Source organism: Lepidothrix coronata, unplaced genomic scaffold (assembly GCF_001604755.1).
Source record: "Lepidothrix coronata isolate B3197 unplaced genomic scaffold, Lepidothrix_coronata-1.0 Scaffold241, whole genome shotgun sequence".
Lineage (NCBI taxonomy): Eukaryota > Metazoa > Chordata > Aves > Passeriformes > Pipridae > Lepidothrix > Lepidothrix coronata.
The window spans coordinates 226,296-243,134 of NW_016690421.1; the positions used below are offsets into that span (position 1 = coordinate 226,296).

General features: G+C 37.5%; 1 protein-coding gene across 27 annotated transcripts in view; it reads left to right on the forward strand.

The window, feature by feature from the left end:
• KHDRBS2 (KH RNA binding domain containing, signal transduction associated 2) overlaps positions 1-16,839 on the forward strand; it is a 366,714-nt gene that overhangs the window by 63,183 nt on the left and 286,692 nt on the right. For 24 of the 27 annotated variants that reach the window (XR_001877975.1, XR_001877992.1, XR_001877982.1 and 21 more), the window contains one exon: positions 3,331-3,458. Coding sequence is in view for 2 of the 27 variants with exons in the window: in XM_017834828.1 (XP_017690317.1) it covers positions 3,331-3,458 (128 nt within the window). In the remaining 25 variants the exon portion in view is untranslated. Of the gene's footprint in view, positions 1-993; positions 1,067-2,082; positions 2,125-3,161; positions 3,175-3,330; positions 3,459-16,839 lie in introns of those variants that run through there. The other 3 variants (XR_001877995.1, XR_001877997.1, XR_001877998.1) reach the window with 3 other exon arrangements.

Sequence of the window (16,839 nt, forward strand, 5' to 3'; positions counted from 1 at the left end):
GCTGTCGAGCAGAATCCCTTTGCTTTTTTTTTTCATATAAATTTGGAGGTTTCGCCAATCATACCCAACCCTCTGTTCTCTTTTAGAAATAAAGCATCTCAAGGCATTTCTTACTCCTTCGCTGACTTTACAAGTCGAGGGAGTTGATCCTCCCCCTCTGCTTAGTGCTGTTGAGGCAACAATTGGAGTACTTTGCCCAGTGCTGGGCTCCTCAGCATAAGTAGAGATGGACATAGTGGAGAGCAGCTAGCAAGGGTCCACAAGGATGGTGAAGGGACTAGATCATCTGTTCTATGAGGAAGGAGCTAAGAGTGCTGCTTCCAGGCTGCTGAACCTGCAGAAGACTCTGTAGGGGGTTTTTTTCAGTGTAAATCAATACCTGAAGGCAGGGTTGAAAGAAGACAGATCCAGGCTCTTTTCAGGGTGCCCACAACTTCTCTCTGAACATTTGGAAACCTTTCTTTTACTGTGACGGTGATGAAACACTGGCAGAGGATTTCCAGGGTGCTTGTGGAGTCTCCCTCCTTGGAGATGAATCTCAAGATCTATGTGGCTATGGTCGTGGGCTACTTGCCACAATTCCCTGGAGGAAACCTTATGTGCCCACTTTCCGCACTGGCTTTTGATGCAATAATCCTACCCTCCAATTCTGGGTTTACAGCCTGGCTGTCATTGTGATCCCTCTCCATTTGCTTCTGTCACTGTGTTTGACCTTAAGTGCTGCTGGACCTCACCTGAAATTGACTTTTTGTTGCCTTTCATTTCCTGGAGGAAACCCCACTGATGTTTCTCGCTCCTCTGATAATAAGCTGGGACTAGCTCTTCTGGACTTACAGCTCACCCCCTCATCATATTCAATATTGGAGTTAAACCAATTAAAGTGTCACAGGTTGTCTCTTGATAGATCTGCAAACTCTTATCACTTAAGTCTCATAAGCCCAGCTGAAGTAGTCTTTCATTAACTTTAGCAAAGACACCTCTTTAGTTCCAAAACTTTCATGTACTCTCATTTAAAAATAAAGTGCAAGACTGGGACTGGTTGCAAGGGCTGGTGGACGTTTTGAAGGTGAGCAGTTAGTCCTAAACTTTACTACCCCTCCCTACTGACCATACAGACTTCTAAGCATCTTCAGCACCTTCCCAGAAGAATGAGTTTAATTGGTGTTGAGGCCACTGACATCCTGGCTTGTATCAGCAACAGTGTGGCCACCATGACCAGGGCAATGATAGTCCCCATGTTCTTGGCACTGGTGAGGCCACACCTTGAATCCTGTGTTCAGTTCTGGACCCCTCATTGCAAGAAAGACACTGAGATGCTGGAGCACATTCAGAGAAGGGCGGCAAAGCTAGTGGAGGGTCTAGAGCACAAGTCCTATGAGGAGCAGCTGAGGGAGCTGGAGTTATTTAGCCTGGAGAAGAGGTAGGTCAGGGGAGACCTCATCACTCTCTACAACTACCTGAGAGAAGGTTGTAGCCAAGTGGGGGCTGGTTTCTTCTCACAGGCAACTAGTGACAGGACAAGAGGATGTAGCCTCAAGCTGTGTCAAGGGAGGTTTAGATTGGATAATCAGGAAGAATTTCTTCACAGAAAGGTTTATTAATTGTTGGAATGGACCATCCAGGGAAGTGGTGAAATGTGTGTCCCTGGAGATGTTTAAAAGACATGTGGATGTGGCACTTAGGGGTATGGTTTAGTGGTGGACTTGGCAGTGCTTAATTAATAGCTGGACTTGATCACCTTAAAGTTAATTTTCAACTCAGATGATTCTGTGGTTCTAGTGTAATGTATGTGTACATGTAGATTGACTTTCCCCACTTGTCTTTTAGAATTATCTCAGCAGTGTTCGCATTACATCTGGGAAATTCCTTAATTTCATTCCAGTACTTACTGTGCTTGTGACATTTTTCTCTCTTTGTTTGCCTTGTCTCTCCCCTCTGCACCCCATAGCACAACCCTTTGTATAATTGCATTGGATCTATTTTCAAAGAACTTTCTATCTATTAAACCTGCCCAAACTAAGTATTTTACTGCAAAGAATCAGTTTTTAAGCTTGTGCTTAATTGATGGTTGGTGCTTTCCAGGTTAATCTTTTCCACGGAATGCAATATACCGCTATTTTCCAGGTATATTCAAGTATTTTATAATAATGAAATATCCTTCTGATGATTTTAGTGATAGTAAATAACCTTTTAATCCTAAATTATGGAAGGTGTATCCCATCTGAGTTCTTTTAGGTGTGTTCTCTGAGAGGTTTTGAAAGAACTTATGACTGAAACATTAGAGAATTGTCTGCTGGTGGAGGCTTTAAATAAATTTTTTGGTCTTATATAGGCAGCATAAATATTTATTAACAAATCATGACATGGGCTGTTCTTTTCAATACATTTTTTTCTTATGCTTATTGTGAGTCAAAGAAACTTGTATTGGTGTGTTACAGATTGCTATTGCTGTGTTACTCTTTTCCATTCTTGGTTTCTGGTCTGTGAAACAGCATGTTTCTAAGTCCCACAGCTGTCCCTTTTTAGCTATAAATCAGCTATAATTAACTCATTATGAGCATTGCCATTTTCTGTGCTGTCAACAATGTCACTGTTGCAAATGCAGCTTTTTCAAAAGTATCTGTGCTCTCAGGGAGCTCTCAGGCACCTATTAGACGTTCTTTGCAGAGTGATAATTTCAATTATTTGTTGTTATCTGTTCATTATCAGGCTTTAGGGAATAAAGAATTCAAAACTATTCAACCTGAATATATTTTTGAGGTTTTTTTGTAAATTCTACTGGTGTTCTACATACTAGCAATGTTATATATATATTTATAACAATTATTTACTATATTTCTTAATTGGGAAATTTTTTGTAAGAGTTAATTTCTTATCTTATTTTGTACAACCTTCAATTAATTCAGAAGAATTTGAATGGAAACTCAGTAACAAAAAGTAGTTTTCTACTACTTGTACTGAAATTGCAGTTAGAATCCAGTTCAATTCTGGCAGGTCATGTCTACAAAAAGCATCAAGCTGAGATGATGTGATCCCCTTTAAAAGGCTGATAAGATGGAATTGTAAGCCTCTTCTATTCCTGCTCCCACTGAGATCATTTGGCTTCCCTTTCAGCTGGGGAAGAATTAGTTGAGAAGTACCACCTGTGGATGTCACCAGTGCTGAGAGGAAAAGGTGACAGTCCAGTTTTTTCAAACGCAACAGTACATGCCACGAGTGCAGACAACACAGGTGTTCAATACACAGCCTGCATTATAATGTGTAAGTTTAAAGTTCCTGAGGATGATAAATGTCATGCCACTGATTGCTCTGTTTTTTAATATTTTTCAGAAATGGAAAAATTTCAGGGTTCTGAAGGCAAGAAGGAAGATGAAGAAAAGAAATATCTTGATGTTATCAGCAACAAAAACATAAAGCTGTCAGAGAGAGTTCTGATCCCTGTCAAACAATATCCAAAGGTACTGTAAAATGTAGTCTAACACTTGTAGTATACAGGCTTTGTAGTATTAAAAAGAAAAGAAATCAAGCTCCTACTTGAATTTACCTATTATTAGCTATTACATGTTTTCACTTATGTATCAGGGCCTTTCAGAAAAGCTGTTAAAGTGAATGAAATTTTTTTTTAACTTCAGGTAGGTTTTGTGGATTATACTTAGGCAGACCATTGATCTTTTTTCTCCGAGTTGTTTTTTCACATGAACCATTTTTTTATAAAATAACTGGTATTACCAGTTAACAAAGAAAAAAATGTTTCAATAACTCTGAAAAGCTTCGTCATAGAAGAGCTGGGTGATTTTCTCTCGTGTAAGAAGTTTTGGAAGATCAAGTATAAGGATTACTGATTACTGCAGGCTGTGACTATGACAATGTTCATCTTTATTTATAAAAATCAAATGTCTTAGCACCTCAGACTTTCTTCCCTGTTCTCGCTGCTGCACACTCTGATTTTAAAACAGGAATTTTTTTCTTGACAAAGAGCCCCAAATTCATCTGCTTGTCAGAAGTTTTAGTTTTTATTTTACGGAAGAGAATGTTGATTTTTTGCAGCTTGGGTGTTTATTTGGTTTTCTTGTACAATGTTTGATTTTACATAAACAGTTGTTCTAATAGTACTCATGCTGAAATGGTAAACATCTCCATTTGTCTCCACAGTATTTTTTCCTTGCTGATTTATTATCACATGGTATTTAATTCACCAATAGCCTTGATTACACTCTCAGCTTTTTACTTTATACTTTCATCAGAACAATAAATTACAACTGGTAAAAAGCCAATCAAGCAAAATGAGAGATGTAAAAAAATTGAGATTCGATGATTCCAGTTGACATTTACCTCCTGACTAGTGAATATAAAACTGAGATAATGTAATAATCCAAATGGTAAACACCTTAGAAACACATACCTTGCTATAAGGAATTACTTTCTTTCTGTATAGCCTAAGTTGCTTTAACTAGATTTGTGGTATTTTGTGTAAGTGCTGTAGGTGACCTGAAATTCTTAGTAAAAATGTAGTCATTCTGTAGCTTCATAATGGCAATGTGATAATTATTCAGAGTACTGTTTGATGAAGATAGTAGAATCAAAGACAAACTATTTAAAAGACAAAATGCAATAATCTATCCAGTATAGCATCTGAATATGATTGAATTAAGCTTCATTTACTTTAATGAACCTGTCATATTAATGAACAGTAAAAAATATAAAGCATTTTTACAGATTTAGACCAGTGAAGCAAAAAAATCAGTGTGATGGAGATAAAATACTTATTCAAGAATGAAAATAAACTGGAAAGTTTCTGTAGTTGGTTTGCTTGCAATATTCTGTGCTTGGCGTGGAATTATTCTCAGAACTGCAGGTTTCCTGCTACCGTCTCTGGTAACCATCCTTCAAGGATTCCATTTGCCATTTGTATCAAACTACAGATTGCTGTGATCCAGTGTCTTATCTTCTCTTGAAAATTTTATACATTAAAGTAGTCAAAACCAGTACCCATTGGGTGCTTCAGATTGCTTTATAAATAGCAAAAAAGACAAGAAACTCAATTAAAAGAGGATTATATATATTTAGTAGAATATGTTAATAAGAGCAGTTGATCAGACTTATATCTATAAATAAGATTATTACCATGTGATTTCGCCTGAGAGGCATTTATCACAGAATCATAAAATATGCTGAGTTGGAAGGGATCCACAAAGATCATTGAGTCCAACCCTTAGCTCTGCACAGACCCAACCCCAGGAGTCATATCTAGGGTTGCATCATCCTAGGTGCAGAATCTGCCACTTTTCCTTGTTGAACTTCATGTGGTTGGTGATTGCCTAGTCCCCTAATTTTTCAAGGTCTCTCTGCAGGGCCTCCCTGCCATTGAGGGAGTCAACAGTTCCTCCCAGTTTTGTGTCATCAGCAAACTTGCTTAGTATCCCTTCCAGTCCTGCATCAAAGTAATTTATGAAAATGTTTTAGGGCAGTGGGCCTAAGATGGAGCTCTGTGGAACCCCACAAGTGACATGTTGCCAGTCTGATGTTACTGTATTACCCTCTGTGCTCCAGCCATGAGCCAATTGCTCACCCACCACATGATGTGTTTATCCAGCTGTGTGCTGGACATTTTGTCCAGAAGGACCCTGTGAGAGACAGTATCGAAAGCTTCACTGAAATCCAAAAAGGTTGCATCAACTGGCTTCCCCTGATGAACTAGGTGGGTTACCTTGTCATAGAAGGAAATCAGGTTCAATAAGCAGGACTTTCCTCTCACGAAGCTGTGCTGGCTGTGACCGATGACAGTGTTATCTTTCAGGTGTTTTTCAATACTTCCCAGAGTAATCTTCTCCATAACTTTACCAGGCACTGAAGTGAGACTGACAGGCCTCTAGTTTCCAGGCTCCTCCTTCCTGTCCCTAAACTGGGACGATGTTTGCCATCTTCCAGTTAGCTGGGACCTCTCTGGATTCCCAAGACCATTCAGAAATCATTGAGAGATGTTTTTTGGTTTATATTTGAAAGAACATTATTTTAAATTATTTATTCATTGTTTGCTGATAAGCTTTTTCGGGCAGTTTTGGGTTTTGTAAATCTGAAGAAAGTGTCCAAGAGTGTAAAATTTAAAAAAAAAAAAAAAATTGCCCAGTTAAAAACCACTAAAAACCAACCACATAGTTTACGGACTCTCTATATAGGAATGAGTGCAATCCTTGAAAAATATTTGTCTTACTTTAACTCCACATATAAATATAAAGTTCTCAAAGGGAACCCTTGGCCTAAAAGTTTATTATGGTCTGCAGGTTAAGCTGCAGTGATGGTAGATCCCTTCAGTAACAGCTGTAGAGTCAGGAGCAGCATTTTAAGGTCTGAGCAAAAGTTAACACAAAAGGCTTCTAGTGGTTAAACAGCTCTTGAAGTTGCAGAATAAGTATTATAAAATTGTCTCTGCTTAAGTGTCTACAGTCTGATTTTTGAAATTGCTGGTGTGTACAGCAGGAAAAGAATATGAAAGACTGTGATTAGCACCAGCTGTCATAACGTTACCAGCTCTGTTAATGACACAGGCCTTTCCCCTCTTCTGTAAAACCAGGATCTAAAATAGAGACAGAGGTGTTAGTTGATACTTTAGCAATGATTTCTGTGAGATGAATTAATTTAAATACCAGCAGCCAGGTAAAAGCAGCATCTCATTTACACACATTCCTCTATGCAGCAGATATTTTTAGTGCATTCAGATTTTCTCTTGAAACAGGCATTCAGTGTCTCATGTTCGTTGATCCTTCTTTCTGTCCCATAACACCATTTTTTTTTCTTTCACGATGTGTGAATTCCAATTAAGACTTGCATGAAAACATTCAAAAAGATTTTAGCATTTATCAGCGTAATATTGTATTTCAAATTCATCAAATGTGAGAAAAGAGCGGTTTATTAAAAAAAACAAAAACCAGAAGTCTGAAATTATCTTATTACTGAAAAAAAAGCCACAATTTAGAGGTTTGGTGGGAAATTTTGTCATTTGCATGGTAATACAGATTTTTGCCATTTACTAACCAATTATTTCACTTCCACTGTATTGCATAATCATCATCTTTCTTTGTGATAACTTGTTCAAGAAGCATATAAACTGGGCTTTGCAAATTCATTCCTTTGTACAGTTTAAGAACTTGAAACCTTATTTAAAGCCTTGGTTTGATGTAGCACATAATAGAGAAATTTTTTGTTTGCAAGCTTGTCCAGTGCACATTGTGAGCTAAAATGTTGTTGACCTTGGTGAAATTCTGTTGCCTTTATGCTTGGCTTCAGCTTAGCTGGATTTCAGCCATTAAGGAATGGATCAGTTTGTTAATTTCTTTTGCTATCTTTAAGTGCAAGTAGATGACAAATCAGAGAAGTAAACAGTACATGCATAAAAATCTTAAATATTTCAGTGTTTCTGTTGTGGTTTGACCTCAGACAGCAACCAATCCCCATGCAGACGCTCACTTACTCCCACCAGGGGCATGGGAGAGAGACAGAATAGTAAAAGTGAGAAAACAAGAGTTGAGACAAGAGAGTTTAATAGCTAAAGCAAAAGTTGGATATGGAAGTGAAGCAAAACCAGGAATGAATTCACTGCTTCCCATGTGCAGGCAGGTGTTCAGCCATGTCCAGGACAGCATCGTGTGACAGTGACTTAGGAGGACAAATGCCATCACTCCAAACGTCTTCCCCTTCCTCCTTTTTCCCCCACCTTTATATGCTGAGCATGACACCATATCGTTTGTGATATCCCTTTGGTCATTGGGGTCAGCTGTCCCAGCTATGTCCCCTCCCAACTCCTTGTGCATCCCTAGCCTTCTCACTGGTGGAGTGGGGTGAGGAGCAAAAGACCCTTGAACGCTCTGCAAGTGCTGCTCAAAAACATCTTTGTGTTATCAGCATTGTTTTCAGCAGAAATCTAAACCACAATCCCATACTTTAAAGAAAATTAATTCTACCCCAGCCAAAATGAGCACAGTATCTTTTACTATTTTAAAGATTCAGTGCTGAATATTATTTGTTTATATTGTTTTATGCTTCATAAACTCATGACTTCAAGCAAATAACTTAAACAAACTTACCAGTGCTAAAGATTTCATTGTGAAGGGTGAGCTTTTCCATTGATGTTCTGTCTTTACATCTGACTCAGACAATTAAAATGGTGGTTTTTATTTAGCATTCTCTTTCTTTTATGTGTTGTTTCTCTCAAACCTGATGGTTGCTATTATGCTTTCAAAGCAATTGTTGTAATATTAATCATCTGCAAGTGATTTATGTGTTTAGTTCACTTTTAAGTAAAATAGGAAAAGTAAGATATAGTACTATGTCCAGTGGATGGATTGACAAGAAAATACAAGATTTCTAAGGAAAATAGGACCTGGGCTATTAGTCAGCTGAATGAGTAGCCAGGACTTCTATCTGTGATTTATATTGCTCTAATGAAATGAGAACCTTGTTGTTACATAACGCAAAAGGAAAATTTCATCTGTCACTCCTTCTGGAGATGTTTTGGGAGATTGGAAAAAAACTCTAGTATTTTTAGTAAAAGGAAACAGAGCTAAGTATCTAAATACAGAATGGGGATTTTTACTTGCCCTGCCAGTATTTTTTTTCTTCCATATAGGACAAGAAAAGCCTTTGTACTTGGAAAGGTACTAGAATTTAGACTGACACTAAACTAAATCTAAAGAATATGCTGTTTCTGTATTTCAGCTGAGTTCTTTAAAAGAGAAGCTGAACAATGGAAGGCAGAAAAATATTAATTTACATTACGTGTACTGCACTGAAATTGATGCAGAAATTGATCCAAAATAGATATGAATCTTCTCCCGTGCATTTAAAGACAACACATATTTGGAAAATTCAAATACTTTAGGTGTACTTTCAGTAAAGTACATGAAAAACCTACCACACACACATTTTTCTTTTCTGGCTTACTTAGGACCGAATCTCTCTGCTTACCTTTTCCTTCAGGAGAAGACCCTGATTCAGTGTTTCCAGGGCCTGTGCCAATCTTGCAGACCTCTTGATTGTTTACAGAAAGTAACTTTATTATAATAGATCCCCATTTTTGTTAATGATTTATTTGTTTTCATAACACTGCTGTTGAAATCAGCTCCAACAGCATTAGCTAAGCTCTTTCTCATGCTGAGAACTTCTGCTCTGTACAGACCTCTTTAGAAATTGCTTCATAAAATTATTCCTGACTGCAGAGAATAATGTGTATTCCAGATAGCATTTAGAGATTTGCCTTTCTTTTCAGTTAACCATCTGTGGCTGTATATATCTTCATCAATGTAATTAAAACAGCATCAACATAGTTAAAAACAAGAGGTATGAAAAAATATTCACAACATTAGGACTTTTTTACTCCTCCTTTGATTACATGATTTTTGAAAGATTTTTCACAAGGTGTCTATTTATACATGCAGGTATATAGTTCATCCTTCAGCTTTCACTGTTTTCTTCCTTTAACTAATTCTTAAAATTACAAATGGGCACTAAATTGCTTCTTTGGGATTTATAAGAGCTTACTCAGTGCTATTATGCTGGTATGCAGCATTGCCTTCCATTTTTCAAGGCAGACTTTTAGAGTAGTTATAATTTAACATTGCATATTGTAGAGCACTCAAAGGCCAAAACTAAGCTGGAGAAACACCCTTTGTACTCAATACACTCAATAAGTTAACTGGTCTTACTCCAGTCTCAAACACAACATAACTAGAAAATGAGACAAATAAAAATGTTAGCAAGGGAGAGTTGGTAGCAGTAGCAGCTGTGTAGAATACAGAGAAGTCCTAGCCACTCGCCAGTGGGAACATTGGTTGTATCTCTTTTAAACCAACTAAACTCTTACATTCCTCTCTATTCTTCTTTTATTATTCCTATTTGAGGGGGGAAAAAAGGAAGAAAAGTATAATTTATACCATCACTTTAATAAAACAGGTTTGAGAGTGGGCAGAAATTCACCCTGCTTAAACAAACAGTTCTGATCAGGAGCAAGACTTCATGTTAATGGTGCGCTGGTTGTGTAGGATTGATTGCGGACATGTGCTCCACCTACACCCAGAGATATTTGGGGTTTTCTTTGCAATTATAGCACCATTTTTTCTTTCTCTGCTTTTTGTATTAAGTGAGGATTTGGGGATTTTGTCTTCAGTATCATCAATGGAAGTTCCATTTCAGAGGAACCAGCTTTAAGAAACTGAGGGGAGTTCAGCAAGCAAGTCTGTTGGTGGCCTATGATAAGAAATAGAATCTGGCTCACTTCCACCTATCTGTGTTGCTTCTTAAGGACTAAAAATTGTAGCAAACAGAAATAATTAAGTTTTTTTTTTTCGCTAAATACACAGTGAATCAGATCTAGTAAAACTTTCAAATTGGACCTATGCTTCATGAGAAATATAAAGCTAACCATTTGTTAGAGTGAAATTAACACAGTACCCTTGACTTCAGTAGGGGCAGAACTGTGATGTGTACTGATCAAAAAGATCACCTATTTGTGATCACTTTTGGATGCTTTTTATTTTTTCATTCTGGCTTTGAAGAGAATGAGTTGCCAGTTATGCTAGCATTTATAACATAAACATCTTAAAGTTGCAGGGCGGTAGATTAAAATACTTTCTGGTAAATTGGTTCTTTTACATGTTTGGGTTTTTTTAATATTTTTAAAAATAGCAAGTTTAAAAACACAGAAGTCTATTGTCATTTTGTAGGGGGTGAGAAAGAAATAATCTTGTGGAAGAGATTTTATGTAATATAGTAACTTAGGTGAGAACAGAATACATAAGATATATGTTGTGGTACATCTTTCAAGAAGTTTAAAAGAGCTGAAAAGGCTTTTGTTGTGGGTAGACAGCTAAACCACTTGCTCACTCCCACACAGCAGGATGAGGGAGAGAATCAGAAGAGATAAAGAGCGAAAAGTCATGGGTTGAAATAAAGACAATTTAATAGATAAAGCAAAAGCTGTGCACATAAGCAAAGCAAAACAAAATAAGGAATTCATTCATCACTTCCCATGGACAGGCAGATGTTAGGCATCTCCAGGAGAGCAGGACTTCAGCACTCATAATGGTGACTTGGGAAGACAAACACCGTAACTCTTAACGTCCCTCCTTTTTTTCTTTCTTCCTCCAAGCTTGTATGCTGAGAATGACACCATATGATATGGAATATCCTCTTGGTCAGTTGGGGTCACCTGTCCCAGCTGTCCCAGTGTCCCCTCCCAACTTCATAATAATAATAATAGGAATGTTTTTAATAAGGAAATATAGTGCAGTATAAATGTCATGCTATTTTTTTTGTCTTCTAGATAATCAATCTTCTTGTGTGTTAGCAGAGAATGAAAGAACAAGGGTTTAAAGAATGTTTTAGAATCTTGCTAAAGTTGCTATTAAAATAAATATTTACTTCCTTTCAGACTTTAAAAAAAGGAAAAACAACAAGTACTTGAGAATTACTGCAAAAGGTGCTTGCTGGTCATTTTTTCATATGTCTCTGCTATGTTCTTCTAGTCTAAACTGAGCAAATGTGTAATAACTGCAGAATCTACATGAATTAATCAGTTCTTGAAAGCAAATATAAAGTTTCGTCTTACACAAACACTCCTGAAGAATGTTTTTGCTTCTTGAAGCTGAAGATGAAATCTGTTTTGTGGCTCTTCAGGCTTTTTCTCTGTTCAAGTGTGCTACAAGGTCACTTCGAAGTAGTCATTAATGTAATTTATAATAACTCCCAGCTAAAGTTATCTAAAGCTTTTGAAAATAGCTTATATAATAAAATATTAACACAAAAGCTAATGCTCTGCCTCGATCCTTTTGCGATAGACCTATGATTAGCGAGAAGGTAATGCAGCCCATCATAGAACAATTCAGGTTTCAATGGCGCCTAAGTACACAAGCAGTTCCTTGAACATCAGAGCTAAGGAAATTTTTTCCGCTTGTCTGTGTCTTTTGCTTTGCTGTGAGCTCTGATTTAACATTTTGCTGACAGGTATAGTGACAAAAGTTTAGTCTTCTGTGGATTTTCAGATCTCTTACAACATGAGCTTATGGCACAGCCTTTGCTGTAGTTTGAACGTGTCCTACCCAGCTCCATGTTCTCTCCAAACTTCAAAGGTCTTACTTGTCTTTGAAGTAGCCTCCTCTTTCATACTGAGTTGAAGTCAACCTTTGAGGTCAATAGTTACTGGGAAAAAAGAGTGAGATACACAAGATACATGACCACTTTGCTTTGATTCCCTATGGAAGACTTGGGTGCCACATGGCCCCATGGTCATTTGTCTCCTCACACAGGGCACAGAGAAGGCCAATTACAGCAACAGGGATGTAAAGCAGCCTTCTCCAGAGCAACCCTGTGTGGCCCAAGCAGAGTGAATGAGAGTTTTCTGAATCAGTTAGTTTAGTGACAAGGGTTTCCTCCCTCTTCAGTATTGTCATTTGAATGGTTTCGTAGCTCTGTTGCAATGTCATGGATTTTGGTGACTTTGTCCCTGTTTCTCAAGCTTCCCACATATCAGCAGAGAACTTGAAACTATGGTTATGTGTTGGTATATAGAAGAGTATGATAATGAAAGGAATTTAGACTCAAAATGCTCTTGCTGAGTTGCAGCTATTTAGTCTAGAGTGTGTTTGACCTCAGCCACCTTCTTTCCTTTTTTTGTTTTTTACTTATATTGAGCAAACAAAATAAACAGGTGACACTTTCATATGATGCAAATGCAAAGAATGTGTTTTAATATTGAAGAAGTCTGTTTCATAAATATATTTTTTAGTTTTTTATTGGAATATATATATTATTGTGTTTTATTAAAATTTATTAAAAATATGTCTTCTATTTTCATCTTAAATAGCCCAGTAGTAGCATCAGTATATAAATATTTTCAGAAACTCAATCAATTGCAGGCATTTTCACTTGATAGATTTAGATTTTTTAATTAATACTAGAACCACAGGTTTATTCAGAAACTATTGTGTTTCTGTGGTTTAGGATTGGGAGTCAGAAGGAAAATACTACAAACTGGGAGGAAACCATGCCTTCCCTCTTTTATTTCAAGAAATGTAGCAGTGCACAGTGCTGTCACTCATACATTCTTACAAGAAGACAAGGGGGAGACACTTTTCCTAGATATGTTATAGTTTTGTTCCAACTGGATGAATTTAGAATAGGTGACAAATATAGCACAGATATGTTTCCATCTACCTTCTGATATCATAATCCTGTTACCTAGCTAAGGAGTAGGTAGCACTGACGTAAATACTACCACATACGACTACTTCTTCTACAAGAAATGTACACCATGGCATACGTAGCATAATTGCAAACCATTTGCTCACTAATCACTGATTTCCAAGCTGATAGACCATCTACTGTCTGATGAGAGAAACTGTAAATTGTCTATGTCAACTCGGCAGGAGAGAATTAAATCCTCATCAGCTGGTTATTTTTACCCAAGAAAATTCACTGAAGCAATGATTAATGAAATATTAAAAGAAAAAGTATACAGGCTATAGACAATCGTTCGTTAATGATAATGAACATATTTCTTAGAAGTTAAAGAAATTTAGTTTTAGTTTTGAATGAGTTATTTCTCTGTCATTTATTGAGAAACAAGCTGGTGGGAACCTTTCTTCTGAAATAGAACAATTTATTACTGCTTTTACCAGCAAGGAATTCTTGCTGTCTTTTTTTTTTGGTCTTCCCTGGTATGCTGGCAGTATTGTTTCAGACTGGGTAAAAGAGAACTGCCTTAGGCTGCTCCTTATCACCTTGTTTTAAAAGCTGATTTTTCTGATTGAGTGAAAGTAGCCTTTGGAAGAAATAGAATTTTTTTTGTGTAAGCTGTAAAACTTTAGCTCAGTTACTCACATAGGTACTAGATACTGCAAATGAGTAACTTTATATATGAAAAAGAAAATTGATATAATTAAAACCACATTTTATCTCACATGCAAACATAATACAAGACAGTGCTTTTTTGTTTTGCTAGTTTTCAGACCTAAGAGTCTGCATTCTTAAGCATTTCCAGTGAATTAGTGATGTTGTCTAAAATAATCAACATACTTAAGTAGGTAGGTTATCTGCAGATTTCCAAGGTATCCAGGTACTTTAAGAGATACCAGAAATCAAACCAGACTTTTGCTAGATAAGGATTTCTTTACAGAGAAAAGAGCAGGATAATGGGGACAGAAAATATGTTCTGTCATGGATATACCTGCTGAAGGATGAGATATACGGAAGAGGGAACCTCGGCAAATCCTCTCTTGATTGTTCCCTCAATGAAGAGAGAAAATTCTGTTGTTTGTTTTTTTTTTTTCACCAGAAGCAGATTAACAGAACACTCCACATCTCTGCAAGGATGTGTTTTGGTAGGCTCAGGCTCACAGACCAACTGCATGGAGTCAGTTTTATCTACAGGGGCAGAGCTAGGTACACATAGCTGAATTTGTCTGCTTAGTTAGCAAGTTGACTCAGTGTGCTTCAGAGTGAAAATGCCAAGAATTCTTCACATTCAAGATAAGGGATATGTAAGGTCTGCTGCCAGTAGAAAATGATTCCCTACATACCTCTCTCCAGTTTTAATTCTCCAAATACAAGGAAGACACAGAAAATTTCAGAGGAGGGCCACAAGGATCACTTGGGGCTGGAGTACTTGCTCTGTGTGGAGAGGCTGAGAGAGCTGGACTGAATAAGTCAGGAGAAGAGTTGTCTTCAGGGGACTAAAGAGCAGCTTCCCTAATGTCTGCAGGGAAGGTGTTGAGGAGACACCAGTGCATGCTGGTGGAATAAGAGACAGCAGGTGTAGCTTGAAACAGGAAATATTCAGACTGAATAGAAGGAAAAACTTCATCAGCATGAAGGCAGTGAAGCCTCGGACCAGCTTGCCTAGAGAGGTACAGAGAGAAGACATTCTAATGGTATTTGGCTGCAGCCCATTAAAATATACCAACTGTCTTTAAATTGGCTTGTTGAGGTTTTTAGCAAGTTTTCCTTTCCCCCCCACCCCCTACCTTGTAATCTAGTTGCAGTAGCTCTGAGTTCGCTAAGAAGACCGAAGGCTTAGATTTCTGAGTGGGTTGAGTAGCTTCAGTGCTTTTATATCTTCATTGTTAGCAGTATGCAAGTATTGGATTTAGAGGTGATTTAGGTGGGATGTGCTCACAGGTGTAGAGATACTCTCAGTTACAGGGTAATGTTACTAGGGTTTTAGACTATACAAAGGCCAAGCATATAAGCCAAAGAAATCAAGAAAAGTGAAAAAAAAATTGTTTTCTGCCACTATCAAAAAGTAGCATTCAGAACAGAGAGAGGAATTAATAAAAGTGATACCAGTATAAGAAGAGCTATTTGCTCTTTTATTTTTATTTTGCTTTTTTTGTTTGCATTTCCGATGTATTAGGGGTGCTGTAATCTCAAAACACAAGAAAATGACAAGAAAATGAATGCTGGTAACAGGAGGCATCTATGCATGTGAGCTTTCTACTGCAGATGGGATCTCGAGGGATGGATTAACTGGTACCACAAAGGATGATAGCTGTGTTCTGGGGATGGAGATTCAGTTTTGAGATAACAGTTTGACTTCGAATTTATCACTGAACAAAGTGATCAATCACTGAAGTGCATTTTGAAAAATGTAAAATATTCTGCAGATGTATTGCCCTTTCATGCTTCTCAAGTTTGGCTAAAGGTAATGCTGAAACAACAGTGGGACAAGTCCCTTCACTCCAGTCAGAGAGGGAAGGAAGAGAAGAGAGGGGATCCTCCTAGAAATGATTCCGACTCAACTGTATCCCTTGCATTCCCCCAAAACCCACATGTGTGGTGGGGTACAATTGGTATGTACACAAGACTGTATGGTGTACAATTTCAGAGAGAGGCACACCTTTTTACTGAGAGCACTTGTGTTGGTTGTAGATGATTTGGGTTAAAATGCTCCCTCATTCATGGAAGACTAGAAGATTGCTTAAAGAATGAGAAACAGGCTCTTCCAGGGCAATTAATGTAATCCTAAATGTTCGTATGTAAATAAGTTTCCTAAAAGCACCATTTTATTTTTTTTCACTACACAGGAAACATTAAGTTACTATGGGATAAGTGATACTGAAAACCAAATGTTTCTTGCATAAAGAATGCACATATGCACACATATAGAACAACCCTGGAAGATGAGCAATTCACATGACATATCAACTGACAAAATATGGCTAATTTCACCATCAAAAGCGTGGAAAAGATTTTTGTTGCATAGAGACAGCATGCAAAGATTGCATGAACTGCCAGACAGATAATCAGAAGAAAACTAGTTTGTTCATATCTAGTACTGTCCTGTACAAAAAACAATCAAGATAACATTAGGCTTTTATGACAAGATAGTTTTTTTCCTAAAGGAAATATGCTCTTAATTTATTATTGTAAACTTAATATCCCTATGTCTAAAAAGCTGGATCACTATCAGTTCCCAGTCTTATCCCCCCAAAAAGGCATATATATGGTTTTTTCTTGTGACAGTAAGAAAATAAGAGTCAGTTTTGCTTACAGACTAATTTCCTGACCAAGACCTTAAACCATCTTGTCCAGGAGCTGCTTTATGCTGATGACGCCGCCCTTGTTGCCCACACAGAAGCAGCCCTGCGGCGTTTAACATCCTGCTTTGCAGATGCTGCTGAGCTCTTTGGGCTGGAACTCAGCTTAAAGAAGACAGAGGTCCTCCATCAACCTGCACCTCAGGAAGTCCCCCATCATCCCCACATCACCATTGGCCAATCAGAGCTCAAATCAGTCCAACAGTTTAATTACCTTGGCAGCCTCATCCCGTCAGATGGTAAGATCGACTGAGAG